Source organism: Chenopodium quinoa, unplaced genomic scaffold (genome assembly GCF_001683475.1).
Source record: "Chenopodium quinoa cultivar QQ74 unplaced genomic scaffold, ASM168347v1, whole genome shotgun sequence".
NCBI lineage: Eukaryota > Viridiplantae > Streptophyta > Magnoliopsida > Caryophyllales > Amaranthaceae > Chenopodium > Chenopodium quinoa.
Genome location: NW_018743331.1, coordinates 1,272,655 through 1,299,593, shown reverse-complemented (window position 1 = coordinate 1,299,593; position 26,939 = coordinate 1,272,655). Strand labels below are relative to the sequence as shown.

Here is a 26,939-nt window from a genome sequence, read left to right as displayed (position 1 = left end):
TTCCAAGAGTTGAAACATACGATAAAAATATCTCATATACTCTTGAGCGTGATCCCGGTCTACGCAAACAAATTAGTGACTATCATCCCAATGAGCGTAAGAAAATAAGAAGGGAGTATCTTAGATCAGGCTAAAAGCGTTTCAACCCATTTAAGATGATTATCCCTATTCTAGGCCAGAAAAACATTGTCGTTCATTTCAGTCAGCATGGTTTAACCAATTTCCTTGGTTAGAATTTCTCCATCAAAAGATGCTGCACTTTGTTTTCCATGCTTTCATTTTACAAATAAAGCAACCGGATGTTTTACCCATGATGGGTTTACCAATTAGAAAAAAGTGAAAAGTGGAAAAAGTTGTTCATTTCTGAATCACTTGGGAAAAGGTCCGAATTTTAATTTTAATGTTTACCAATAAAACATTATTAGTACATTTAATTTTTTTCAATCAATCTGTTATCTAACAAGTTTGGCCCCCAGGACTTGAAAATCCTAGCTTTACCCCTACTCGCGCGTCAGGGGTCAAAAGGAAACTAGAGGTCCCTGTTAACCTCGAGGCTGAGAGTTTCTCTTATGACGCTCTTGCTCCTTATGTGGACACATTGCTGTTTCCTTCTTTCAAAGAACGTCAATCCTCGCAGACCTTTGCTGACCTTTCTCAGGAGGTTGTTGTGACTTCTTTCCATGTATGTTTATACTCACAAAATTTTTTCTTTAAAAGGGTTTTGTGCAACGCTTATTAGCTCAGCTTTGCTGTGTTCGTAGTGCTTTAAATCTTGCTTAGGGGTGCTAGGAAAGGTGTCAAACTACATTAAGGCCTTTGAGGCCATGAAGAAAGAACGTGATTCCTTGTCTAACAGGCTCAAAGCTACTTCTGATGCTTTGAAGGGGGAACGTGTTTAACACAAGGAGTGTCGTTCTGAGTTGGAGTAGGTGCAGGGAACTTTAAAGGCTGCTACGAATGAGCCTCTCGATATGGTTAGTTATTACCTTGGCAAGGCTCGGTTGGAGATCATGGAGGAGTACCAGCAAGGCAAGCATGAGGCTTGGGACTAAGATGTTGAGAAGGCTAATTTTGAGAAGTCCTTTCTTGAGAACGCTTCTGTTCCTGGTTCACTTTTGCTGAGTTATGTTGATGAGGAAGTGAACTCTACTGTGACTGTTGTAGAAGCCGATGTTAATGTTGTCCCTGATGACGTGAAAGTCCCTGCTGACAAGATCGGAGAAAATTAGTTTGTAGTACTGTTTTTGAACACTTTACTTTTATTTTTAAGTATTGTAATATTGCTACCTTTATGCAGCTGGATGTTTTTCTTTTGTTTTAGTTGCCTTGTGCAACTGGATGCTTTGGTTTTTGTTGCCTTGTGCAACTAGGTATTTATGCTTTATGTTAACTATCCTGTGTGTCCTTGTTGTTTGCAATGTATCCCAGTTGTATTACATTTGTATTACAGTTGGGATGTAGTTCTGCTTACATGTCTTTGGTGTAGGGATTTGATTGTTGCGTCTTTCCGTACTGTTGTTACGTTGTTACGCCTGTACTGCTTATGTATCCTTGCAAAACAGGGAAAGGTTAGGGGTGGCCGTGGGTTTCCCTAACGGCCCTCCGATGTTTAAGTCAGTATTCGTAGTTCAAATAACCAAAATTCACTAAGTTTTAGAGAAGGGAAAGTACCTTTCTTATGTTGACCTTGTGTATATTATAGATAGAATTGTTTCTCGGAAGGCATTTTTTTTTTTCCTGAAATGTGTTTTCTTCAAAGGATAAACATAGTTGGATAGAGGTCATACCTTTGTCGCGTTGTGGCTGTCTTTGTTTAGCCTTTTGCGTACCTTAGAAATGATAGTAGGTGTGCTGCGTTCCAGCTTCGTTGGACTTCCTTTGTAATACTCTGTATTTTTATAATATTTTTTTATATATATAAATTATTTATTTTTATAAATTAAATAGATTTTTTTTCATTTTAAAAAGAAATTAATTATTTAAATACTATGTAAGTGTGCATAAAATAAAATGAGTCATTAGTTGAGGCAATAAAAGTGTTTTGAGTTGGGTCATCTTCATTTAAATAGTTAGATCAACTTGTTGAGAAATTAAGGGCACTTAAGAGTCCAACAAGTTGGTCCCAAAGGAAGAAGTCAAGGGGAAGTAGGATTTAGTAATGGTAGTTTTGTAATTATGAGTTTTTGTTTTAAAAAGGGAGTATAAATACTTCAAAACCTCAAGATTTTTCATTATAAAATCATTATAGTCAGATTTCACAAAAATTCCAAAAATTTTCTCTTTATTTTCATTCTCCTTTTTCTCCTTATTTTTCCTCTCTTTTTCCTCTTCTTTTTCTCTCTTCTCCCATGCCTCTCTCTCCTCTTCCCCCTCACGCACGCCGGCAGCCACCGGCGGCCAATAACAGCAGCCAGCGACCACCTCCGGCCACCCTCCTTCTCTTTCCTTTTTTGCAGTTCGGTATGATTAATTTAAAGCATGGTTTTGATAATGTTTTGGTATTGATTTTGGGTATTTGATGTTGTTAAATTATTTATATAATTTTCAGATTTTTATTCAATCAAAAACCCTAATTTACAAACCCTAGAATTTGGGAACTTGCTGTTTATGGTTAGGGTTTGATCCTATGTTGTTGTTGTTGTTTAATTAATGGTTTAAACATATTTTTAATGAGTTTAAAGCCCTCAAATTAATGCTGGAATTTATTTATGCACACTACTTTTTAATTATTGAGTTAGGGTTTGATTACCCATAAAAGGAAAAAAAGGTTTTAATGATTTAAATATGATTTCCTAGTCTATTAGTGATGTTTTACATTAAATAAGTATGCTGGAATTTTATTTAAGTCATAAAAACTAAGTCTTTTTGAAAGGATTTGAAGTACCCACTTAAAGAAAAGGTTTCATGGCTTTTATGTCATTAAATTAGGTTGATTAGTAAGGTTTAAAGTGTATTATAGTTGTTGGAATTTGGTGAGAATAGTAGATTAATTATAGTTATGTATTTTTATTTGTAGGAAGCTTTGAGCTAGGTGATTTCTAGCGAGTGTGGCCGAGTTTAGGCGTTTTTCAAGGTACGTATGTGCACAAGAATATTTGTGTGTGCGTAGGATACTACACATACACAAATATGTATGAATAATGGAAGTATGTTTTATTTTCAAGTATCAAGAAAACATGTATTTAATAAGCAAGGCTTATATATGAATTAAAGAGCTAAAGTTAGAATTATTGAGCATGATTCATGAATTTATTTCTCACCCATTTCTTATTGGTGTTGAGTCAAGAAGTTAGTTTATTTATTTTCTCACTCATGTAAGTTGAGTTTGAGTCAAGGAAGCTTAGTAGTGCATCTTATGCACCAAGAAAGTAATCGTGCAATTTTGTGCACAAAACTAGGCAAGGACCTTAATTAAAATAAATAGTATGTGCTCACTAATTAATTCAAGAATGAATTGGAAGTTTAATGTTGTTGTGTTTATTCTTGATTGATTGGTTTGAGTCATCACATGTTAAATTGGTAAATCACGTAAAGTGTAAGAGGATACGCACCAAAACTCTTGGAACATATATACCTTGAGTATGAACATATGGGGGGAGTTATGGGGTTTTATATTTAACCATAGCTTCTACAGGGGTACAGGACGCTGTGCTTTCTTTTATTATTAATGCGCTGGAATTCCGTTACAAGTGTGACATAGTAGGTGCCAATTGGGGTAGCTCCCTGATTGGAAGCTCAATATATAAATGAGCTATTTTCAAGGAAGGAAACCCGTTCGATGCGTAATCCAAAATTATTATTAATAATAATATATGCTAGTTATGAGTCAAAGATAAGTTGACTTGTGATTGTATGACGAGCATGTTTTAAATATTTTATTTTGATGCTAGGTATTCATATTAGTGTGGTGCATATGTACTCAGCTTTGCTGATTCGTACTTTTGTGTTTGTATTTGGCTTTCCTTTGGATTGGCCTACTATGACCCATTTATATGGTGAGTAGAGGGTTGAATAAAGGGGAAGTAACAGGTACTTGAGGCATGAAGAGCATGATGGGATAGAGTGCAGAGAGTTACTTGTTATGTTCCTTAGTTTATTATTTTGAATTATTGGTTATTATTTATGGACTAACAATATTATGTTTGTTTTAATTGGTTTTTAAGAAGGGTCATGTTTGAATTGGTTCCAACTTGTGAATGTTTTATTCTACATTTGTTTTGAGGTTGTGAACTCAAGTTTTATTTTTAAAAGTTGGTTTTTGTTTTTTAGACTTCCGCTGTGTGACTTTGAAAATTTGCCTTAGCTGTTATCACGGTGGCGGTAATATTTTGGTTATTTCCTAAAAAGGGTTTTATTTTTGAGTAAAAGGAGTGTTTTTAAATGAAGGAAATTTCCAAGGTATTACATCCTTCCCTTCCATATTCCTTAGTATGTATGCCCTGTTGCCTACTACCTTTGTGATCTCATATGGCCCTTCCCAGTTTGGTGCCAGCGTTCCCACATTTACTTCTTTGGTGTTTTCGTATACTTTCCAGAGCACCCAATCTCCTATTTTGAAGATGATAAGTCGTATTTTGTGTATATTATTTGGTTGGTTTTTAGTTAGTTTTTTTAGTTTAGTTGAGTATTTGAGTCCGTTTTGGCGTATTTTGCTCTACTTTGGATAATCCGATGCTTTTATGGGTAGTTTTGTTGTTTTTGATGATTTTCAGGAATAATGGAGCTAATTTGGATGAATTATAGATCCACGAAGTAAGTCAAAGCCCATGGAGTTTGGAGATTGAAGAAAAGTCAAGAAAATGGCATTTTAGAGGTAGGCACGGTCGTGCCTCCCCATTAGGCACGTCCGTGCCTCTGCGCCAGAAGCTGCGCCAAAGGAAGACCCTAGGCACGTCCGTGCCTAGCAGAAGAGGCACGTCCGTGCCCAGCATCAGGCACGTCCGTGCCTGGAAGACAGAAACTGCAGCAATTTTGCTATGTAAAGAGGCACGTCCGTGCCTCTTGGGATTCTTGTGCGCCAAGGCTTAGCCGTTTTTCTTATCTTTTTAGGCTCATATAAATACTTTTTAGCCTTGTTTTTCTTGATTATTCATTAAGCCTTATATTATTTTTATTCTCTCATTAAGAACTAGTTCTTCATCTACTTTTCTAAGTTTTGTAATTCAAGATTCAAGATTCAAGGTTTCTACTTTCAATTTTATTCAAGATTTGGTATTTATTTTTCATCCTTTGTTATTTAATTATGTTTTCATTATTTATTTTTGCTTTTGTTTCTTTAATCATGTGTGAGTAGATTCCTTAATTCAAGATCTAGTGTAGCCCAAATATTATTGATGCATGAATTAAATCTTTAAATTCTTTAACAACCTTAACAATTGAATTGCTAAATTGATTGTGATTATGCCAATGCTAGGTTATACGTAACTATAGTATTGCGATTATTCCATTGTTTTTATCACAGCGAGAGTTGGGTATAAACGGATTTGAGTAAATCAATTTAGGGTTTGATTCTCAACACGAGAGTAGTTGGGTTTGATAATTGGGAAGTGAGAGTAATGTGTTTAATGTCTTTAATATGCATGATACCATGAGAATAGGATTGATTGTATGTTAGGGAAGCCATTGATACTCGAGAGAGATCCTTGGTAATTATTAGGGTTTACTTTTCCCCGTTCAATTGAAATCGTATGTTAAGGGTAGAATTACAATTGCATCAATAATAGTTGTGGTGAAGCTAGATCTTGGATTTTTTAATTGCTTGATTTAATCATCTTAATTAGTTTATTTTCGAATTGATTTAATCATCTTAATTAGTTTATTTTTGAATTTTTCCTATATTTTAGACCCTTAGTTATCGATTATACTTGATTTTTGCTTAGTAAAGATTTGAGTCTAATTAATTGTTTCTGAACCTTAGTCTCTTGGGATCCGACCCTTACTTGCCAGTCTACATTAGTATTGGTCTGTTAGGTTATTTTTGATAGGTACGCGACACGCCTACCAGAAGACTTTGACCTTCTTGTTTTTGTTGAAACTTCTTGCAACTTCTTGTTGATAGGCTGTCATTCTCATCTTGGCATCATCTCTTATCTCTTTAACAGTGTCTAGGTTGTATGTCATCTTGGATTGGTTTCTGTCTTCAGTCATCAGGCCATACCTTACAGTTGGGACTTCGACTTCAGTAAGGATCACTGCTTCACAGTCGTATACTAGTGAAAAGGGGGTGTGTCCTGTAGCGCCTTTTGGTGTTGTTCTATCTACCCACAGTATGGATGGTAGCTCGTAAGCCCATTTCCCCTTGGCACCTTCTAACCTTTTATTCATATTGTTGATGAGAACTTTGTTGCTTGACTTTGCTTGTCCGTTTACTTGAGGGTACCTTGGTGTGGATGTGATAAGTGATATGTTCCATTCTTCGCAAAATTTTATTGTCTTTTTGCTGATGAATTGGGATCCATTATCAGTAATGATTTCTGAGGGTACACTGAACCTGCACAGTAGGTTTCTCTTGATAAATGAGATGACGTGTTTGTCTTTAATGTCTTTGTATGCTTCGGTTTCTATCCATTTTGAGAAGTAATCCGTCATTGCCAAGAAGTATACTCTCTACCCTGATGAAGGTGGCAACTTGACTATGTTCATTCCCCACTTCATGAATGGCCATGGTGTTAGTGTTGGATCCAGTTCCTCGGATGGTTGGTGAGTCAATGGTGCATGTTTCTAACATGCCGGACACCCTGGTGAATTCTGCTGCATCCTTCCTCATACTGGGCCAGAAATATTCCATTCTGAGCGCTCTATTGGCTAAGTTTCTCCATCCTGAATGATTTCCGCATTCCCCGCTGTGTAGAGATTGTAGGACCCGTTGCACTTCTTGCTTTTCTAGGCACCTTAGGTATGGACCAACTGTTGATTATTTGAAGAGTACGTTGCTGATAAGGAAGTACTTGGATGCTTTCATAGTGAAAGCGTGTGCAACCACTTTTCCTTTTGGTGTTACTTTGTTAGTAAAGAAATCCTTGAAGGGCTTGGTCCAACTGTCTTCTTCGTCAATAGGGTTTGCTTGAATTTCGTAGATGGCTGACTCTTTCTCTATTGCTGGGGACATGATATGTACCAATGGTATTACTCCGAACTTATCAGGATTGATGTTGGATCCGAGGTTGGCTAGTGCGTCTGCCTCGGTGTTCACATTCCTGGGTACTTGTGCAATCTTGAATTCTTCAAACTCTTTTATGAGGTTTCTCACTACCTCTATATATACAATCATCTTGGTATCTTTTGTCGCATACTCACCCGTTAATTTGATTGACAATGAGCAGAGAATCAGATATTACCTCTAGGTTTTTTATCTTCATGTCCTTGGCAACGGTCAGCCCTGTGATTGGTGCTTCGTATTCTGCCTCATTATTGGTAGCCTTAAATTTGCATCTTACTGCTTGAGCAATTTTGTCTCCTAGGGGGGATGTTAGCACTATTCCCATACCTACTCCTTGAATGTTTGTTGCACCATCTATGTGGAGCCTCTATTTTTGTGCAGCTTTAGGCTCTTGCAGGGATAGCACTTCTTTTTGTGCTTCTTGTTCGAGGGCTAGATTGAAATTCGCCAAAAAATCTGCCAAGGCTTGGGATTTGATTGCAGTTTTGTGTTCGTACTGAATGTCATACTTACTAAGATGGATCATCCATTTTTCCATCCTTCTTGAAATTTCTGATTTTCTCATAATAGCCTTTATGGGGTAATTAGTATGCACACATTTAACATGACTTTAAAGTATGGGCGTAACTTAATTGAAGCAGTAACAAAGGCTAAAATGATTTTTTCTAAAGAAGTGTACTTGGTTTCCGCACTGAGTAAGGTTTTACTTACGTAATAGATTGGAAATTGCTCCTTATCTTCTTCTCTGGTGAGGACGGCACTGATTGTCCCTTCTGATTCTTCTAAGTATAGTTGAAGGGACTCTCCTTCTTTAGGCTTGGAAAGCACCAACGGATTTGCTAGATATTCCTTTAGCTTCTGGAATGCATCTTCGTGTTCTTGTTCCCATTAGAACTCCTTGTTCTTCTTCAGCACGTCATTGAACACCTTGTTCTTATCTGATGACTTGGAGATGAACTTGTTCAGTGCTGCTATTCTTCCAGTAAGGCTTTGTATGTCCTTCTTAGATTTTGGTCGTTCTAAGTCGAGTATGGCTTTTACTTGTTCTGGCTAGCTTCTATTCCTCGCTGTGTTACCATGTAACCTAAGAGCTTTCCTAAATGGACTTCGAATGTACACTTTGTAGGATTCAACTTCATGTCGTACTGCTTCAAGATGAAAAAGGCCTCTTTGAGATCTTTGACGTGATCTGCGGCTTTCTTGGATTTCACCACCATGTCGTCTATGTATACTTCCATTGTATTCCCAATTTTCTTTTCGAACATCTTATTGACCAATCTTTGGTATGTTGCTCCAGCGTTCTTCGATCCGAATGGCATTACCTTGTAGCAGTAGATTCCTTGACTGGTTATGAATGCTGTCTTTTCTTGGTCGTCCTTATGCATGAGGATCTGATTATACCCGTTGTGTGCATCCATGAAGGATTCCTTTCATGTCTTCATGTGTCCATGCGAATGCATCTTTCTCAGCCTCCAAGAATTCTAGGACTTGTTTACTTAGACCTTTGCTCAACTCTGCTCCTATTCTTACTTTCTGATTAGGGTGATCTAGATTCAGCTGAACCCCAATTGATTCTTACTCTTCTACTATATTGATCTTTTCTTGGCCCAACTGAATCTTTGATTGCTATGCTGACTCCTTCTCTGCAAATGTTGCTTTCAAGGCTATCTTGTAGCATTCTTTGGCTTCTTTTGGGTCCCCCTTGATTTCTTGGATTCCCCATTTGGTGGAAAATTTGATGATTTGATGATATGTAGACGGAATGGCTTTCATTTCATGTATCCAAGGTCTTCCTATAATAATGTTGTAGGACGATAGAGTATCGATCACTAAGAATTTCACCTGCAAATTGATCCCTTTTACATAGGTGGGCAGTTTAATCTCCCCAATGGTTTTCTTAGTTTCTCCACTGAATCCGACCAGCATTGTTGACTTGTTGATGATGTCTTTCTCTTCAATGTTCATATGTTTCACTATATCGAGCACGATGATGTTGGCAGAACTTCCATTGTCAACTAGGATCCTCTTGATAAGATAATATCCAACTGGGAGTGATATTACTAGGCCATCATGGTGCTCTTCCATTGCATCACTTTATTCAAACACTATCGGGACATCTAGCTTTGCTTGTACCCTCTTGGTTGGCTTGATCATGTTACTTTCTTTGGCGTGACGCTTTGCTACTGAGTTTGTCAAACCGCACACTTCTGATCCTCCGGAGATGAAATTGATGGTTTTGATGATTGGAGGTGGTCCTCCTTGATTGGATTATTTTTCTCTACCTAAAGCTTTGGACTTGTCCATCATGAGTTCCTTAAGGTATCTTTCTTCTGTAGGTAAGCGACCTCCTTTCTGAGCGCCACGCATTCATCAGTAGTGTAACTTATATTTGAATGGAAATCACACCACCTCGATGGATCTTTCTTTTCTTCTGGCCTGTCACTCTTACTGGGCCATTGCATAGTGTCTCCTATTTTATTCAGGGTCCTAACCACACCTGCAGGGTTAACATTGAAACAATATTTATGCAATTTAGGAGGGAGTTCAAGATCTTCCCTCTAATCTGTGAATTCTCCTTCAACAACGTTGATTGTTCCTTCCTCAAAGCGGGACTGCTGATAAGGCTTGAATCTATGATTCCTTCTCGCGAAGTTGTTACTCCTTCTTGATGAACGATCTGGTTCTGGAGTCTTTCGTGCATAAACTTCCTCTTCAAATCTGACTTGAGCCATTGCTTTAGCTTGAACATCTTCAAAGGTTGTGCAGTGATACTTGATCAACTCCTTATAGAGTTAACTGTGGTCCAGTTGTCCTCTTCTGAAAGCTTCAATGGTTGTGGGAGCATCGCATTTGTGTATTTCGATCTTCTCCCTATTAAAGTTGTTTAGGTAGTCTCTCAAGAATTCACCATGCCTTTGCACTACTCTGTACAGATCTGAAGATTGCTTCTCGATCTTTCTGCTGCTAGTAAACTAGATCTTGAATAGGTTGACCATTCCTATAAAAGATCGAATAGTCCCATTATCCAAATTAATAAACCAAGTTAGGGCTGGACTTGACAGTATGGCTCCAAAGCCTTTGCGCATAATTGCTTCTCTGATGTCTCTAGGGATGGAACTGGTCATCATTTTTTGTTTGTAGAGGGACACGTGCTCATCAAGGTCTGTTGTGCCGTCGTACATGGCCATGTAAGGTGTAGTAAACCTCTTTGGCACTTCAACCATAACGCTCTTCTGAGAAGGGCGACTCTATGTAGCCATCGACAACCTCTTCCTCCATTGGCTTTGGCACTCCAGGAATTTTCGCGATCTTTGCCTCGAAAGCCTTGAGGTATTCCTCGACCACTTTTTCTATCTCTCTCCTCAGAACCTGCTTGCTTACTTTTCTGAAAAGTACCTACATCAATAAAATCTTCATCCAGGGAAATCTCCCTATGGTTAGAACCTTTTTCCCCGTTGCCTGGGGTATGGAAAGCTCCTGATAGGTCAAGTTGCATGGCTATGCCATTGGTGTTTTTTCTGGTATTGGCTGTTTTGGATGAAACCAAATGTATTTAGCTATGAAGGGCTTCATTTTGTTTGGTTAAACTAGTAAGTTTGGCCTCAGTTTGGACTTTTTGGGCCAACAAGGTTTCGATTTGGCTTTTCTGTTGATCTAAGGTTTGGCGGAATTCATTCATTCCTTCACTTATCTCAGCTATGATGAAGGGTACTAGGTGTCTAGTCATGATTGTGAGATTCTCTTTGTGGTATTTTTCGAGAGTTTTTGGCAGGTTAACTGATTATCAGCCCCACGGTGGGCACCAAATTGTTTAGGACAAATCTTAGAGGGGTGGTTTCTAGGAATTTGCTTAAGGTTTTAGGGGTATTAATAATCTGTAACACCTCGACCCCAAACAAATTAGGGAGGGGCCTATAGTCACGAAATGCGCATCAAGGGCCAACAATTGTCCCCACTGACCAACACAAGTCCTTCCGGCGCATTTTGTCCTCACTCATGCGCACCCCGGGAAAACTTCCCAGGAGGTCACCCATCCTAAGACTACTCCCAGCCAAGCACGCTTAATTGAGAAGTATCTTAGCATATGAGCTCCCTAAAAGGAAGATGCACGTTGTTGGTATGAGTGGTATATTAAATCATTTTAAAGCAATCATGAGGGGTATTACATAATAGATCCTGCAATAACAATCAAAATAACAAAGAACAATAATACGAATAAGAGCTAACCTTTCAATAAAGAAATAAGAGTAAGAATGACAATACTGAGTAAGGATAGCTTCCTTGATCAGAAAAGACCTGAGTGTTATTAAGTGACTTACTAATATATTCGAGTATTAGAGTATGAATGTTGCTGTACATATGTTCTTAGCTATTTATACCTAGGGGTTGCTAGGGTTTACATATATTTACAGAATATATTCGAAAGGGGAAGGTCTTCATAGTTGATTCTTCTTTCCTTCTTGCTGCCTTGTATTTTTGGTGTGATTGCCTTATTGGTTTGTTGATTGATTTCGTTGCCTTATTTGTACCAATCAAGCCATTGGTTTGATTCTCCTTTCTCTTGTCTTGATGTCTAGGTCTTATTGGTGGCAGCCCTTTATTTTACGGGTCTATTAGAAATATGGGCCTAATGAACTTATATTACCTGAAATTATTGAATATATGAACCATTAACATGTATTTGAAATTATTTTAAAAATTTTGTACTACTATGAACAAAAATGGGGGTGAAAACATGATTTAGGTGTGTTCAATTCACCAAGCTTTTACTTACTTGAATTTCTCTAATTTTATTTGAACTTATTTAGAACTTAATTTAACGATAAATTGTGTTTCAAAAAAAAAATTATTCTCTCTCTCTAAAATTTTCTTCCTCTACCATGGCAAAGAAGAAAGCTAGGAAGGAGCCGATTAGAGGGGAGGGACGTAATTTGAAAGCTCGAATTGATGATGGGATGAAGGAAGTTCAGGTTTCTAGTGCGAAATTGATGATGGGGTGATTTTGGGATTCTGGATAATTTGGATGATTTGATTCTTACTTCGGAGCAATCGATCCAAGAACTGATTCATGGGTCTCGAACAAAATCTAAGTTGTCAGAATGGCTAAATGCGCTGAAATTCAAAGAGGGTGTTGCTGCGATGAACCCGAAAACAGAGGACGCTGAAAATAGGGGATTGCGAGATGAGGTATGTTCTCATAAATCAATTAGGGTTTTGGATAAGCCTCTTTTGCAATTGTTTAATGAGGATGTTTAAGATGAAATTGCATATTGGAATCTGGGTGTTATAGCTTTTGTTATTGGTGCTAATCCATTTCAGGGTACTTTTTCTAGGTACTGTAAACGGATTTGGGGGGAGAAAAACATTGATAAAATCATTGCGTTTAGGAAAGGGGTGTTTCTAATTAGGTTCTTGAATGTTGATTCTAAAGAAAAAGCTCTGCATGCATCTCATATTTTGTTTGATAATAGACCTGTGTTTTTGAAACAATGGGAGGATGGAATGAAACTAAGTACAACTGAATTCACTAAGATTCCTGTGTGGGTTCAATTGCCTGAGCTGCCATTGAAGTATTGGGGGAAAGCTTGTCTTGACATTTTTTTTTTCTCTGATTGGTACACCAATTAGACCTGATTCAGCAACACAATTGAAAGAGAAGGTGTTATATGCAAGGTTCTTAGTTGAAGTTAAAATAGATGGAGATTTCACTGAGATGATTGAATTCATTTCTGAGACTGGTGGGTTGGTTAGGCAGAAAGTGGTATTTGAATGGAAACCTGTTAAATGCAATTTGTGGAAACAGGTGGGTCATTTGGCTGAAGATTGCAAGAATGTGAGGAAAGAATGGAGACCAAAAGAAATTCAAAATAAGATCATACTGTTCAGCCTATTCAGACTGAGCGGGATAACATGGGTCATGAAAAGGGGTAGGAAGTGGCTTGTAGTAGAAAGAAGAAGAAGGTTGATGGTGGTAAAGATGGAGCTGTGAGAGATGTTGTGTCAGGAGTGTGAACTGGGAATGCTTTTGATGGGTTGTAAAATGCAGATGGGTTGGAGTTTGGGGAAGGGATAAATATGGGTATCCTGGGTGTGGGACAAGCTATACTATCCAATGGATAGTGTTCTTTGCTGGAATGTGAGGGGTCTTAATAGCCTCACAAAACAGAAGGAAATTAAGAATTTCCTTTTAGAGCAGAAAATAGGTTTGGCTTGTTTAGTAGAGACTAAAATAAGACGAGCAAATTTTTCTATTGTTAGAATAATTTGTTTCGGGGCTGGTGTATGAGTACAAATTTTGTGCAGGTGGAAGGGGGAAGAATTTTGGTTGCTTAGCTTTCTTATTTCTTTCAGGTTCAAGTGTTAGAAATCAAACCTCAGTTTATTCATCTGAATGTGAAAAATGTTGGTCAGAATAAAAGTTTTTTCTACACTTTTGTTTATGGGGTAAATGATAGTGCTGGTAGAGAAGAGTTGTGGGCTGGTTTGGTCAAAATTGGTAATGGCATTAATGATGCTTGGTTAATAGCTAGAGACTTTAAATGTCCCTTGAATTTTGATGACAAAATAGGTAGGTAGGTCAGCTTTAATAAGATTGACCCTTTTAGGAAGTGTACTCAAGTTTACAATGTGAGTGATCTGGTTCAGACTGGATTTAGATATACTTGGAACAATAAGCAGCAGGGCATTAGTAGAGTGTACTCTACGATTGACAGAGCTTTGGTGAATGAAGAATGGGCTCTGATATTTCCTAATTTGTTTGTTCATTACTTACCTGAGAACTAGTTTGATCACAGTCCTGATATGATTCACTTGGACAGAAGTAAGCAGAATGGGAAAGGGTCTTTTAAGTTCCTTAACATGTGGGTTAAACACCCTCTTTTTGAGCAGGTGATAAATCAGGTGTGGTGCACTAACCTGTATGGTGTGAAGATGTATAAAGTTGTGAAGAAGCTGAAGTTGTTAAAGACTGAGCTAAAAGCTTTGCATATAGCTGACTTTATTGATATTGAAGCTCAATTCATGAACCTAAAGAGGGATTTGAATGAGATTCAGCTTAAGGTTCACCAGAATTATAATGATGACAGTTTGAGAGAGCTTGAATCAAACACTTTGAAAGAGTTTCAGAAGGTTAACGAGAGCTATTTTTCTTTTCTTAGTCAGAAAGCTAAGATAAAATGGCTGCAAATTGGTGATGAGAATTCAGCTTACTTTCATAGATCACTACAGATGAGGAAGTTTAAGAAATCTGTGATTGCTATTAAGGATTGTGATGGGGTTTGGTGTGATACTCCAAACCAAATCTCTGATGCTTTTGTGAACTATTATAAGAAGTTGCTTGGTGTAGATTTGGGTGATAGAGTGCCAGCTCAGCAAGAGATTGTGAGGCAAGGTTTTGTGCTAAGTGATGAGCAAGATCAGATGCTTTGTGCTCCTTTTCAAGGGAAGATGTGAAAAAAGCTATGTTTTCCATCCCAGTTGATCAAGCACTAGGACCTGATGGTTATAATAGTACTTTTTTCAAGAGTGCTTGGGGAATAATAGTTGAAGAAGTGAAATGCAGTGCTGCAATTCGTGGAGAATGGACAACTTCTGAGAGAAATTAATAACACCACCTTAACTTTGGTTCCAAAAGTGGATCACCCTACTTTAGTGACAAAGTTTAGGCCTATAGCTTGTTGCAATGTCATTTACAAGTATATTACTAAAATACTTTGCTCAAGACTGAAATTAGTTCTCCCTGACTTGGTTTCCCAAAATCAGGCTGGTTTTGTGGAGGGAAGGCAAATTGTGCAGAATATAAGTATAGTGCAGGACTTGGTCTCAAATTATGGAAGAAAGAATGCTCCTAAGGGTTGCCTATTGAAGGTTGACATTAGAAAGGCATATGATTCTGTAAAATGGGATTTTCTATTGGAGATGTTGACAGCCTTGAACTTCCCTGCAAAGTTTATTCAGCTGATCATGGCTTGTGTTACTACCCCTTCTTATACAATTAGTATTAATGGGTCATTATCTGGTTTTTTTCAAGGGAAGAGATGATTGAGACAAGGTGATTCCATGTCTTCTCCTCTTCTCTTTGTGCTCTGCATGGAATATCTCTCAAAATTTTTAGGACAGATTAGGTAGCTTCCTGAGTTAAGTTTCATCATAAATGCAAAGCCTTGAAGCTTAATCATCTTGTTTTTGCAGATGATCTTATCATCTTTAGTAAACGTGATAAAAGCTCTGTAAATCTGATCTTGAGAAGTTTGGCTACTTTTGCTTCTGGTGGCTAATGAGGGTAAGTCTAACATGTACTTTTGTAATGTTAGCAATGAGGATAAGGAAGATATTATCAGAAGTTCTGGCTTTGTAGAAGGTCAGTTACCTTTTAGATACTTAGGGGTTAAGTTAGCTCCAAAAAGTTGTCAAAAGATGACTGCTAGTACTTAATAGACAAGATCACTGGGAGAATCAGAAATTGGGGTTGCAAGAAGCTGTCTTATGCTGGTAGGGCTATTCTGGTAAACTCTATTATGATGTCTTTACATGTGTATTAGGCCTCGATTTTTATTTTACCTAAGTTAGTGATTAATGGTGTGGTTGCTATTTGTCGAAATTACTTGTGGGATGGGAAAGCAACTTATTCAAAAGCTCCTTCTATTGCTTGGGAGTATGTTTGCAAGAGCAAGAAGCAGGGTAGTATGGGAATTCACGATGTTCAGGCCTGGAATATAGCTGTCATTGGGAAGTTAGTGTGGAATATAGCTAAAAAAAAGGACAGTCTTTGGTTAAAATGGGTTAACATCCTGTATTTGAAGAATAAAAGCTGGAAAAGATACAAGTGTCCTGCTAATTGTAGCTGGAATTGGAGACAGATTTGGTGAGTGAAAGATAAGCTTAAGACTGGTTATAGAGGAAATCAATGAGCTCATAATCTTGCTGGTTATACAGTAGCAAGTGGCTATAAATGGCTTACTCAAAGTTCTCAGAGTGTAGCATGGAGTGAATGGGTCTGAAACAGATTCAACATTGCAAAGCACAGAGTTATTTGTTGGCTGGTTATGTGGAGAAGGATCAAAGTTAAGTCACACCTTGCTAGATTGGGGGTGCTTAGTGATGATCTTTGCCCTATGTGTAATCTAGAGCCTGAAACTATTGATCATTTATTCTTTAGTTGTCAGTATAGTAGGAAATGCTATGATCAGATGCAGAAGATCATGCAGATTCAGTTGGATCCTGCAAATATTGAAGATTGTAATGACAAATTGCTGCAGATCAGAGGAAGGTTTAAAAAAAGAGTGATGCAAAGTTTCTTTGCTGGATTGATATACTACATTTGGCAACAAAGGAATAGAGTGGTTTGGGAGAGTAGTGTTACAAGGCCTGAAATTGTAATTTGAAATTTATGCTTTGTGATTTTTCAAAGAGTTAGTTTTGTAATGCCTGTTAAAACCAGTAGAAGTAATTTCAACTGGTTTAACAGGCTATGTTGGAAGTAGGGTCTCAGGTGGGTAGGGGTGCTGTTTCCTGAGGGGTAATGTCCTGGTGTTGCCTGCCATTTTGCAGCGTTTTCTTGGTGTACTTGCTTTTTGAGTTATAATATATTTTTTTTTACTTTTTCAAAAAAAAAAACGATAAATTGAGCTTATTATCAACCTTTATCAGAACTTACCATTACGACTTCTTTATTTGAACTTGTCTTATTAGAATTTATCTAAAATAAATTTTATAAAATAAGTGAAAATAAAGTGATCATTAAAAAGATGATGATGGAATATAAAATAATTGGGCCATTATGAGTGTAGTTACATTTCAATTACTACATCTGCTTTATATTATGTGCAACAAATGCGCTTGTAAATACTCTTAGGCAAAGTATGTTTTTGAGTGTTGAATGGAGAAAGAAAAATAATAATGCATGTGATGACTGATGAGTGGATGGATAGTTAGAGAGAAACGACATTATAAAAACGAAACAAAGTTCTTGTTGTACATAATGTGTAGCAAGTTAGCAACCATTTGAAGGTTACGCATAATATATACTCCTTTCGCTTCGTAATAATCGCAACGGTAGGGAGTGCACATAGTTTTTAAAAAATATAGAGTAGGCTTGTAGGCTTCAACAAATAAGTGGGATTGGTATGAAAGAGAAATAATAATAATAAAAAAATTGTAGTGTAAGGCTCCGTTCACTTCACCTTATTTTTGCTGAACTGAAATTATTTTTACTGAATTTAAATTATTTTACTAAACTGAAATTAATTTTACTGAACTGAAATTATTTTTGCTGAACTAAAATTATTTTTACTGAATCTCTATTATAGGACAATTTGCAATGGCTACAATAACATTGTAGCCATTATAATCTTTCAATTTTAACCTTTAAATTTTGGTATTAAATATTAACCATTCATAGAGTTGACTAAATAATTTTTAAATTTTTTTTTATATACAATAAATAAAAATTATTGTAGGTTTTTTTTAAAAAAAATAAAATAAAATTAGTAATAATGATTGATCGATGCTTTATAGAAAAAACTAAAAGTATTTTGCCCAATCCTTTTTTCCATTGATACGTTTGATTTCGAATTTCGACTTTAGTATGATGTATATCGTTTACCATTGGTGTTGGGTGATATTTTGCTTTGCGGGAAAGATGATATAGAGTAGTTAATTGTGGAGGATAAAATATCTTCTATTCCTATTCTTGATGAAAATACTACCTTGTTGATTTTCTGCTGTACAATCAATGGTGATTGAGAGATTTGTTGGGTAGATCAGATAAAGTGAGAAACTGCTTGTTTTGGCGACAAAAACAAGGTTTTTTTTTATTATTTATTTTTTTAGAAAAAAAAAAACAGTTGTTTTTAAAATAAAACAATTAACCTTTTTTTTCTTGCTTACAATTTTATATAATCAAACAAATAAATGAACAAGATTTATCTTTAAAATTTTAACGGTTGAGATTGAAAACAATTACAATGACTACATATTTATTGTAGCCATTGAATAGTTTTCCCTTTATTATATTTCTTCTTTACATTTACTGATTTTTACTAAAATGAAATTATTTTTACTGAATATTATTTTTTAAAAGTAAAATGAACAGGGCCTAAGTGGAGTTAGTTGGAGAGAGAAATAATAAAAAATTTGTGAAAGTGGGGTTAGTATGAGTGATAATTAATAAAATAATAATGGATCCTTACCAAATAAGGAAGTGTTGCAATTATTATAAAACATACTCCCGCCATTTTGTATTAATCGCAACACTAGGGTGTTTACAAAAGTTAAGAAAATTTATAAGGGGAGGCCCAAAAGAGTTTATAATATGAAGTATTGTTAGTAGGAGAGAGAAATAATGAAAATGTAGTGTAAGTAGGGTTGGTAGGAAAGAGAAATATGGAGTAAAATATTTGCGAAAGTGGGGTTAATGGGAGAGAGAATTTTTAAAATAATGGTGAGTTCTTTCCAAATATAGTGTTGTAATTATAATAAAACGGGTGTAAAAGAAAATGTTACAATTAATACGAAACAGATGAAGTACATAAAAGAAAATGTTGTAATTATTATGAAATGAAATAGACAATACATTACAAATTTACGCAAGAAGAGGAGCGTTAAAGGTGAAGGGTGAAACGGTAAAAATGAGGAAAACATAAAAAGAGAGAGGCGCAAAATTGGCATTTATAGAAGCAGTGACGTGTGTATAGTGCCTAGATTTACACTTTGTTGTCACATGTTCTCTTCACCGTCCAAATTAATCAACATTTTCAAACTCAGCTCTTGTTTTTTATTGCTTCAAAAAAAAAAAAAAAAAAAAAACTCTTGTTTTTTTTCTCTCTTTTTTTTTTAATAAAATATTTTTATTTGAATTTAAAAAGGTGGTGGTAACTTAATAGCGAATGCCTGCGGTGGTCTCATTGGGTCGTGCTGTGCACCATTACCTGGTCGTATTATGACCGGCTTAGAAAGGAATTATGTCAGTTTTTCTGTTTTTATTTTAAAAAAATATTTATTCTGTCTATATTTTTTTTATTTAATAAACACCGCTCAATTAGAAGTTCATTTTCAAAGTTTGTCGTACTCAATTAGGGAACTAACAAGAAACAACTAACCTTAACCAGAAATAGTTAAAACATTTTTTCTTCATTTATTATCTCTAATGGTATCTCTAATGGAACTTGATTTGACCCTATTCAATCGACCAACACTAATATCGAGTGATTGTCCTTAAATTAAATTGACTTGAAAAATTATAATTTTCTATCTATATATATATATAAAATTATTTGACCAAATCAGATTAAATTCGAATAAAAATCTAGTCCAAACAATTCATTAACCATCTTTAATTAAATATCTGCGTATTATAATATATTCAATTTATTTATACTTTACCATTTAATTCTCAATTCTTTTTTAATTTCTCTTATTTTCAAATTTGATAAATTCTCTACTATTACTATCCAATTCAATTTTATTCAGTTTAGAGTTATTTAAATTCATTCAATTTGGTTTCATTCTATTCGATTTAGTTCAATTTGGTATAGTTTAATTCCATTCAATTTGATTTATTATTAATTCTATTCAATTTAGTTTAGTTGTTGGTGTAGTTTAAATTCATTTAATTTGGTTTAGTTCTATTCAGGTTAGTTCAATTTGATTCAATTTAATTTATCTCAGCTTAATTTATTAATTTAGCTCATTTCAGTTCAATTTATTACCGATCATTTCACCTTTAGTCAACTAACCCTCATTCAAACAAAAAGAATTATGCCTCATATTCTTTTATCTCGTAATAAATGTTACATCATATTGTATCATTTAATACAAAGTATAACAATTTAATTATACTTCTCAAACCATACATGTAATTGTACTATATTAATAAAAAAAATAAGTTAAACACTTTGAATATGAAGTTACTCTCCTATTATCATATGGGGTTACTCTCCTATTACCATATGATTTGATAATGAGCGCGACTTAGGCCCATTTAACCTAACAACCAAAAGGATTACACCAAGATAATACAATCAAAATACTTGTATATTGAAAATTAGACTAAAAAAAGGGGGGGGGGGATGGAGACAAAAAAGAAGGGAGCACGTGTGAAAAGGTGGGATGGAAAATGGGGGCAGAGTGAGGAAGATAAAGATGTGGCGGCCGGTTCTATTACATAGTGGGCTCCACCCGATTTTAAGCCCTTGCGTGTCTGCTGTCTAACAATTCCCATTATGTGGATCTAAGTCCAAGGTAATAAAACTATACGACTCCAACAAAACTACAAAAATAGCATAAAATAAAATTAAAAAATAAAATAAAGAATAAGACGACTAATTGAAGAAATTGACATGCACGCAAGAAGAAAAGGACGCGTGTAAAATGTTCACGTGAAGCGTAGGGTAAGAGTCAGTTTGCGCCGCGTCCAGTTTGAAAGGAAAACATGACACACTCCAGACAACACACTACTACACTAGTAATCACTCACTACATTTACGACGACTAAGATATACTCCCTCCATCCCTTATATTTTGCCTCATAATGTAATGTTACTTTATTAAGTTTTTTGTTGGAAAAAAGTGATGAGAGAGAAAAATGGTGGGGTTAATGGGGTGATTATAATAGTAGAAATATTAATCCATATGTCTAAAAATAAAATGAGGTAAAATTAAAAGGACACCCTAAAAATGAAATTAGGGCAAAAATTAAGAGACAGAGGGAGTAATCTTCTAGTGTTGCCACGGCATTGGAGATGGGGAACATACTCACCTCACACAACCCTTCTATAATTGCGAAGGGTCCCTCTTCTTTTGACTACTATTATTATTCATTGTGTGCCGTCTTCACCGTTTTCTTTCGTGCGAGTTTCATCGATTCTTCTATTTCTATTGTACTATGTCGGTATTGTGCATATTCTTAGGTATCTTTAGTTTGGTGATTTGTATGATTTACATCCGCGGTAATGCATGGTTGTTATGTACTCTCTCTGTTTTTATTTTATTCTAATGTAGTCTTATGATTTTTTACTATTATAATTTTCTAAAATAGACAGCTGAGATTATTTGTTTTTTTATTTATTTTTAATTAGTAATTTTAATTAAAAATAATTTTTTAATTATTTTAAATATATTTTTATCTTTTAGAAATTATTTTTTAATATTTTCAAAATTCTGGAAATAAAAAAATGTATAAATTAAAAAATAATTTTTAATTAAAAATAAAAAAAATAATAATCTCAACCGTCCATTTCTTAAAAAATTATGGTAGTCAAAATCATACTATTACATTAGAATTTTCATGTGTTTTTTGGGCTTAAATTTTAAAATTTTTGATCAAAACTCTAAATATAAAAGATAGAAGGAAACGAGATCAATCTGAAAAGTTTTTTGTGAAGGTAATTTCAATAAAAAAAAAACTGGGTTTTGTACAAGAAACAAAATCGTCATTAATCTATCTGAAATAATATGGTCAAAAGGGATCTAGTTGGATTTATTACGTGTTATTTAAAATCAATATTTTATAATATTTGCGCGTATGAAATTGGAGATATTTACTCCATATATTTTAAGGCGTATCTTTGAAACCGTAAACAGTCAAATAGGAAAAAAAGAAATAAGGCCATAGGGAGTATTTGTATTTTGCCTAACATGACAAAGTTATAAATAGAGACAACAAAAAAAAAAAAAAAAAATCTATGTTTATTATTTACTTGTTTTGTTTCTTTCCAGTGAATGATTAATCTATTTTTATTTTTATTTTATGCCGATCAGTATCAACTCTATTCTCCTACTAAATGAGTCAATTGCACAATTTAAAGGAATGGGAGGAAATAATAACTTAGGACTTGTTTAGTTCAACTTATTTTTACTTATTTCAGATCAGATCAGATCATCGTTTTATATGCAATTTTTCATCGCTAAATATCTTTAATTTCGTAATAAAAAAAATTATGAAAATTACATATTAATAAAATACACATTATTTCGGGGTTTTTTGAGTGTCCTGCGGGAGAGTTACAACACCAAGACTGGCCTCCGAACACCTGTACCTGCAAAACAACGGAGACCCCCAGGGGTGGGAGCTCCGCCTCCGACGATCAAGTTAGAACGTGTACGGATGTAATAAGTGCGGAATGTAAATGGGATCAGGCTCCTCTTAGGAGAGGAGTGATCATCCGGCTGTCTGAGACAACCTCAATATCTGAGCTTTTAGCCCTCTGATTTGTTAGGATTGAATGTGTATTCAATTGAGTTCCTCCCTCAACTGATGTAAATGATCAGTATTTATAGAGTCTTTGGGACAGGTGCCTCTTGGGTTATTTAACTTAATTTGATGGGCTTCCACCGTTTTACGGTTTCTAGGGTTATGGGCTTGAAGCCCGTTTTCCCCTTTGAATGACACATGTCATGCTCTAATTGGCTCATTGAGCACTGAGCTTAGGGACACGTGCTGCATTAGCAAAAGGTCCATTTGTCAGGGGTATTTTTACCCCAAACACACATTATTACGAATTTAACAAGATCCCACTTGATATATTTTTTTCTTACATATTATCGTACACTTAAGGTCAAAATTTGGTCAAATCAGACAATAAGATCAGATCAGATTAGACCATATCAAATAAGATCAGTTCAGATCAGACCAAATCAGATAAGTTCATATAAGCATAAATAAGGTGAACTAAACAGGGCCTTAGCCCTTAGTTATACTTCGTATTAACCATGCGGTAAGATTGTAAAAACCAACAATTGTATCTTTTACCAAAATGGCTAATTTAACAAAAGTATTTTCCAAAACGGCTAATTGTAAATTTTAATTCCAAAACTAGCTAAACAATTGACTTGGAAGGAAATTATTTATTTCTTATTTTCCTTTGAACCGAAAAGGTTCATTTTTCTGGGAGTTTTTTTTTTTATTTGGTTTTTTTTTTTGGGTTTGTTTTTAAATTTTGCTTTTTTTTTTAGTTGGAAAATTTAAAGGCCAGTAATTTTACACGTAGTAAATGGCTTTTAAATTCCGATTTGCCCACATTCCACGTAGTATATGGCCTGTTTTTTATTTTATTTTATTTTATTTTATTTTATTTTTTTATTTTTTTTTTGGGAAAATTTTAAAACCATAGTTTAAAATAGGCTAAATTAGAAAATAACACCTGTTAAAAGACCTATTTTTGTTTTTAACACCTTAAGATTTCGAAGTTTAATTATAACACCTGTTAAAAAATAAAAATTTTGCTTTCACCACCAGATAACAGAAACTGTGACGGAATTTTTTGGTGGGGCCCACATAGTCGTTTACCCTCCAAATTCCATCCCCTTCAATTCGAATTTATCTTCTCTGTCATTTATTACCACCCAACTAATTTTGCTTCATTGAATATCGTCTGCAAATCTTGAACAACCAAAATTACTGCGAACATTCAAACCCTATACTGATTGTTGTGATTGAGAAATTGAGTTGGAAGAGGATGTGTCAATATTGGAGCGAAACAAGTCAGCGAGATTCCGTCAGCCATTTCCAACATCCAAAAAGCTTGGACTTTTTCGTGGATTCTGACAGCAACAGGAGTAAGATTCCAATACAGGTACCTTTCGAACCCTTTAAAGTAGTTTTCAACAAGTACTGTGTGCTGCATTATGCCATTTGTGTGGGTGTAGTAGGGTAATTTGGGAAAAAAAATTAGGAACCCTAAGAACAGTAAAATGGGTTAATTTGTAATTAAAGTTGAATTTGATTAAATTAAGTATGATTTGGTGTAATGTGTGAATTATTTAGTTTAAATCATTGATTTTATTGACTGTTGACTGGTTTGTCATTGTGTTGGTTTAAATATGTTTGATTTTGTTGATTAAAGTATTGCGGTTGACTGTGTAATGGGGTTAGCTATGTTGGGTTTTATTGATTTGCTTTGCATTTGTTTATTAGGTAGAAAAATGGCCGACAACGAAGATGGATTAATTGATATAGTATTTAGAGTAGGGGGTGCTTTTGTTACTAAACAAGTGTCAAAATCAAAGCATTTGCTTTGTTGGTGTGGTGGGTTATGTTATTGGAGGAGGGATGTGGTAGTGGATAAGATAGATTTGCATTATTTGAGGGTAGCTGCTGTGCATGGGTTTGTGAACTTTAATGTCCATGTCCCACCTAACTACAGACTTTGGTATAAAGAAAGAGGTAGGACCTTTAACACAGGGAGAAGGGAGTTGTAAATGAAGAGGAAGTGAAGGGGCTGCTGGAGACAGTGAATGGGGAAGGGTATGTTGAAGTATTTGTGACTGCTAATGAAACATTAAGGCCCATACATGAGATCCAGGCCCAGTCCACTCCAGTAAAGGCTGAGAGAAAGGGGAAGAAAAGTTCAGGTAAGCCTGCTGTAGTTAGGAAGAGCCCAAGAATTAACAAAAATGAGCCTAAGGTGAGGGAGGGTGAAGAATCTCCTAAACCTAGATCTAGACAGGGGATAGAAAGGGTTGAAGGGGTTTCTGCTGAGATTAAGGGGGTTCCTGGTAAAGGGAAGTTGTTGAGTAAGGGGAAACAAAAGGGTAAAGCTAAGCTTGAAAGGGGTTCTGGCAGTGTGAAGGTGTTGGATAAGGGAAAGGGAAAAAAAATCTGTATGCAAAGGATTGATTTTTGAGGATAGTAGTGAGGGCAGTGAGACTGGGAGGGAAGATGATTTTTCTTCAAGTGATGGGAGTGATATTGACATAACTTGGGAGCCTGGAGAGGAGGAGTATGACAGTGGGGATGAGAGGTGGTTTGTGCAGAATTCTGAAGAAATTTTAGCTAAGGTAACAAGAAGTCTTGGGAAGCAGTTTGATGTACATGATGAGGGGGTTTCCAAGGATCCAAAGGCAAGGTTGACAGATAACTTGGATGTGAATGAGGTACAACTACAAGAAGAAATTGAGGGAGAATCAGATGACCTAAGGAGCTTGGATGGTTCATCTGATGAAGAGGACAAAAGTCCATGGTTTAATGACAAATCTGACTTCTCAAAGCCTGTTGTACTTGTTCATAGGCTTAGGTTTAGCAATGCTACAGTGTTGAGGAAAGCTTTAAGAGTGCATGCCATACAGAATAGGTATGAGTACTATTTTTTACACAATGATAGTACTAGGATTACTATTCAGTGTAGGAATAGGTGTGGGTGCAAGTTTGACACAAAGACAAGTAGGATGCCTTTGTGTATATGCAGGGGTGGAGTGAAGTGTAGTTTCAAGATCCATGCTACTAAGTTAAAAAGACAACAGACTTGGCAAATAAAAACCATGAAGTTGGAGCATAAATGTGTGAGAAGCAGGGAGAACAAGAAGGTCACAGCAGAGTTCATTGTTGAGAGGTATCTTGAGGAGTTCAGAACTAACCCATCATGGAAGGTTAAGCAAATCAAGGATAGGGTGCTTCATGACTTGGGGGTAGAAGTGACCTACTACAGGGCTTGGATGGCAAGATGTAGAGCTAAGTTGATCATTTTTGGTTCAGCAAGAGAGCAATATGCTAGGGTATGGGATTATGGGAAGGCTGTAATGAAATACAACCCTGGGTCTGGTTGTAATGTTGTGATTGATGGCATTGAAAAGCCTGAGCCTCCCTTGTTTATGAGGATGTTTATTTGTTTAAGGCCTTTGAAGGATGGGTTCTTGAAGGGTTGTAGGCCAATTATAGGGGTGGATGGCTGCCACTTGAAAGGAGGTTATCCAGGCCAGATTTTAGTTGCAGTCTCCAAGGATGGGAACAACAGCATTTACCCCATTTCTTGGGCAACTTGTGAGGTTGAAAACAGGGAGACTTGGGTCTGGTTTCTGGAATCCTTGATGCAATGCATTGGAAGTGCAGATGGGGCAGGCTTCACCTTCATGTCAGACAGGCAGAAGGTAATATTGTTTTGATTATTGTAGTCTTATTTTCTGTCCTGTTCTTTATTGTTTGAAGTGTGACAAGTAATTGTTGATGATGTTAAACAGGGACTGGTTGAAGCTCTGTCTGAAGTTGTGCCTAATGCTGAGACTAGGTTCTGTGTTAGGCACATTTGGGCAAATTTCAAGTTGAAGTTCACTGGATCAGTTTTCAAAGAGCTCTTTTGGAGTGCTACAAGAGCAACAACATTTGTAAGTCTCTAGGTGACCTTAAATTATTTTGAATAAGTAAATGCATGATATTGTTCCTGTTCATGTACCTACTTCATGTAATAATGTTCCTGTTGTGTATAAAAGCAAAATAAGAGCAACAACAGTTGTGTATGTTATTCTTTCATGATAATGTTCCTGTTGTGGTTGTAGGTTGAGTTTCAGATAGCCATGCAACAGATTAGGGAGCTTGATGAGGATGCTTACAATTATTTGGAGAACATCCCCACTCATCACTGGTGCAGACATGCATTCAGTGACAGTTGCAGGTCCAACATGTTACTAAACAACATGTGTGAGACTTTCAACTCTGTTATCAGAGATGCAAGAGACAAACCTATCCTCACCCAAATGGAATGGATGAGGAGGTACATGATGAGGAGAAATAATGAGAAGTGGGAGGACTCCAAGGAAATCACAACCAACATCACTCCATATGTGCATAAGCTATTTCAGAGGATGAGCTATGTGGCTAGGAATTGCATAATTGAAGCTGCCAGGGATGACACTTATGAAGTGCAGCTGAATGATGACCAGGTTCTAGTTGACTTGCCAAATTGGTCTTGTTCCTGCAATCACTGGCAATTAACAGGCATCCCATGTATTCATGCATTTGCATGCATAATGGATCAGAGGGTTGATGCTGAGCAGTTTGTCCACCCCTATT

At 35.9% G+C, this 26,939-nt stretch overlaps 3 protein-coding genes across 3 annotated transcripts; 2 read left to right on the top strand and 1 right to left on the bottom strand.

Annotated features, from left to right (window-relative positions):
- Positions 1-8,785: 8,785 nt before the first annotated feature.
- LOC110737475 lies at positions 8,786-9,244 on the bottom strand. The gene has a single exon (XM_021917834.1). The coding sequence runs from the start codon at positions 9,242-9,244 to the stop codon at positions 8,786-8,788; it is 459 nt and encodes a 152-aa protein (XP_021773526.1).
- A 4,716-nt stretch (positions 9,245-13,960) lies between these two features.
- Positions 13,961-15,435, top strand: LOC110737474. The gene is made up of 3 exons (XM_021917833.1): positions 13,961-14,549; positions 14,721-15,176; positions 15,350-15,435. The coding sequence occupies exons 1-3, from the start codon at positions 13,961-13,963 to the stop codon at positions 15,433-15,435; spliced, it is 1,131 nt and encodes a 376-aa protein (XP_021773525.1).
- An 8,186-nt stretch (positions 15,436-23,621) lies between these two features.
- Positions 23,622-26,897, top strand: LOC110737473. The gene is made up of 5 exons (XM_021917832.1): positions 23,622-25,459; positions 25,499-26,020; positions 26,111-26,254; positions 26,426-26,809; positions 26,865-26,897. Exons 1-5 carry the CDS (start codon positions 25,322-25,324, stop codon positions 26,895-26,897), a joined length of 1,221 nt encoding a protein of 406 aa, XP_021773524.1. The 5' UTR covers positions 23,622-25,321.
- Positions 26,898-26,939: the final 42 nt, after the last annotated feature.

What these genes read in the sequence shown, in the direction of transcription:
- LOC110737475 (XM_021917834.1), bottom strand. Translation starts at nt 9,244, where the DNA reads ATGGAAGAGCACCATGATGGCCTAGTAATATCACTCCCAGTTGGATAT.
- LOC110737474 (XM_021917833.1), top strand. Translation starts at nt 13,961, where the DNA reads ATGATTCACTTGGACAGAAGTAAGCAGAATGGGAAAGGGTCTTTTAAG. An exon ending in GCAAGAGATTGTGAGGCAAG is followed by an intron (nt 14,550 to 14,720) that starts GTTTTGTGCTAA and finishes AGTGAAATGCAG; the next exon opens with TGCTGCAATTCGTGGAGAAT. An exon ending in TATTAATGGGTCATTATCTG is followed by an intron (nt 15,177 to 15,349) that starts GTTTTTTTCAAG and finishes TTGTTTTTGCAG; the next exon opens with ATGATCTTATCATCTTTAGT.
- LOC110737473 (XM_021917832.1), top strand. Translation starts at nt 25,322, where the DNA reads ATGCCTTTGTGTATATGCAGGGGTGGAGTGAAGTGTAGTTTCAAGATC. An exon ending in GAAGCAGGGAGAACAAGAAG is followed by an intron (nt 25,460 to 25,498) that starts GTCACAGCAGAG and finishes TATCTTGAGGAG; the next exon opens with TTCAGAACTAACCCATCATG. An exon ending in TCATGTCAGACAGGCAGAAG is followed by an intron (nt 26,021 to 26,110) that starts GTAATATTGTTT and finishes GATGTTAAACAG; the next exon opens with GGACTGGTTGAAGCTCTGTC.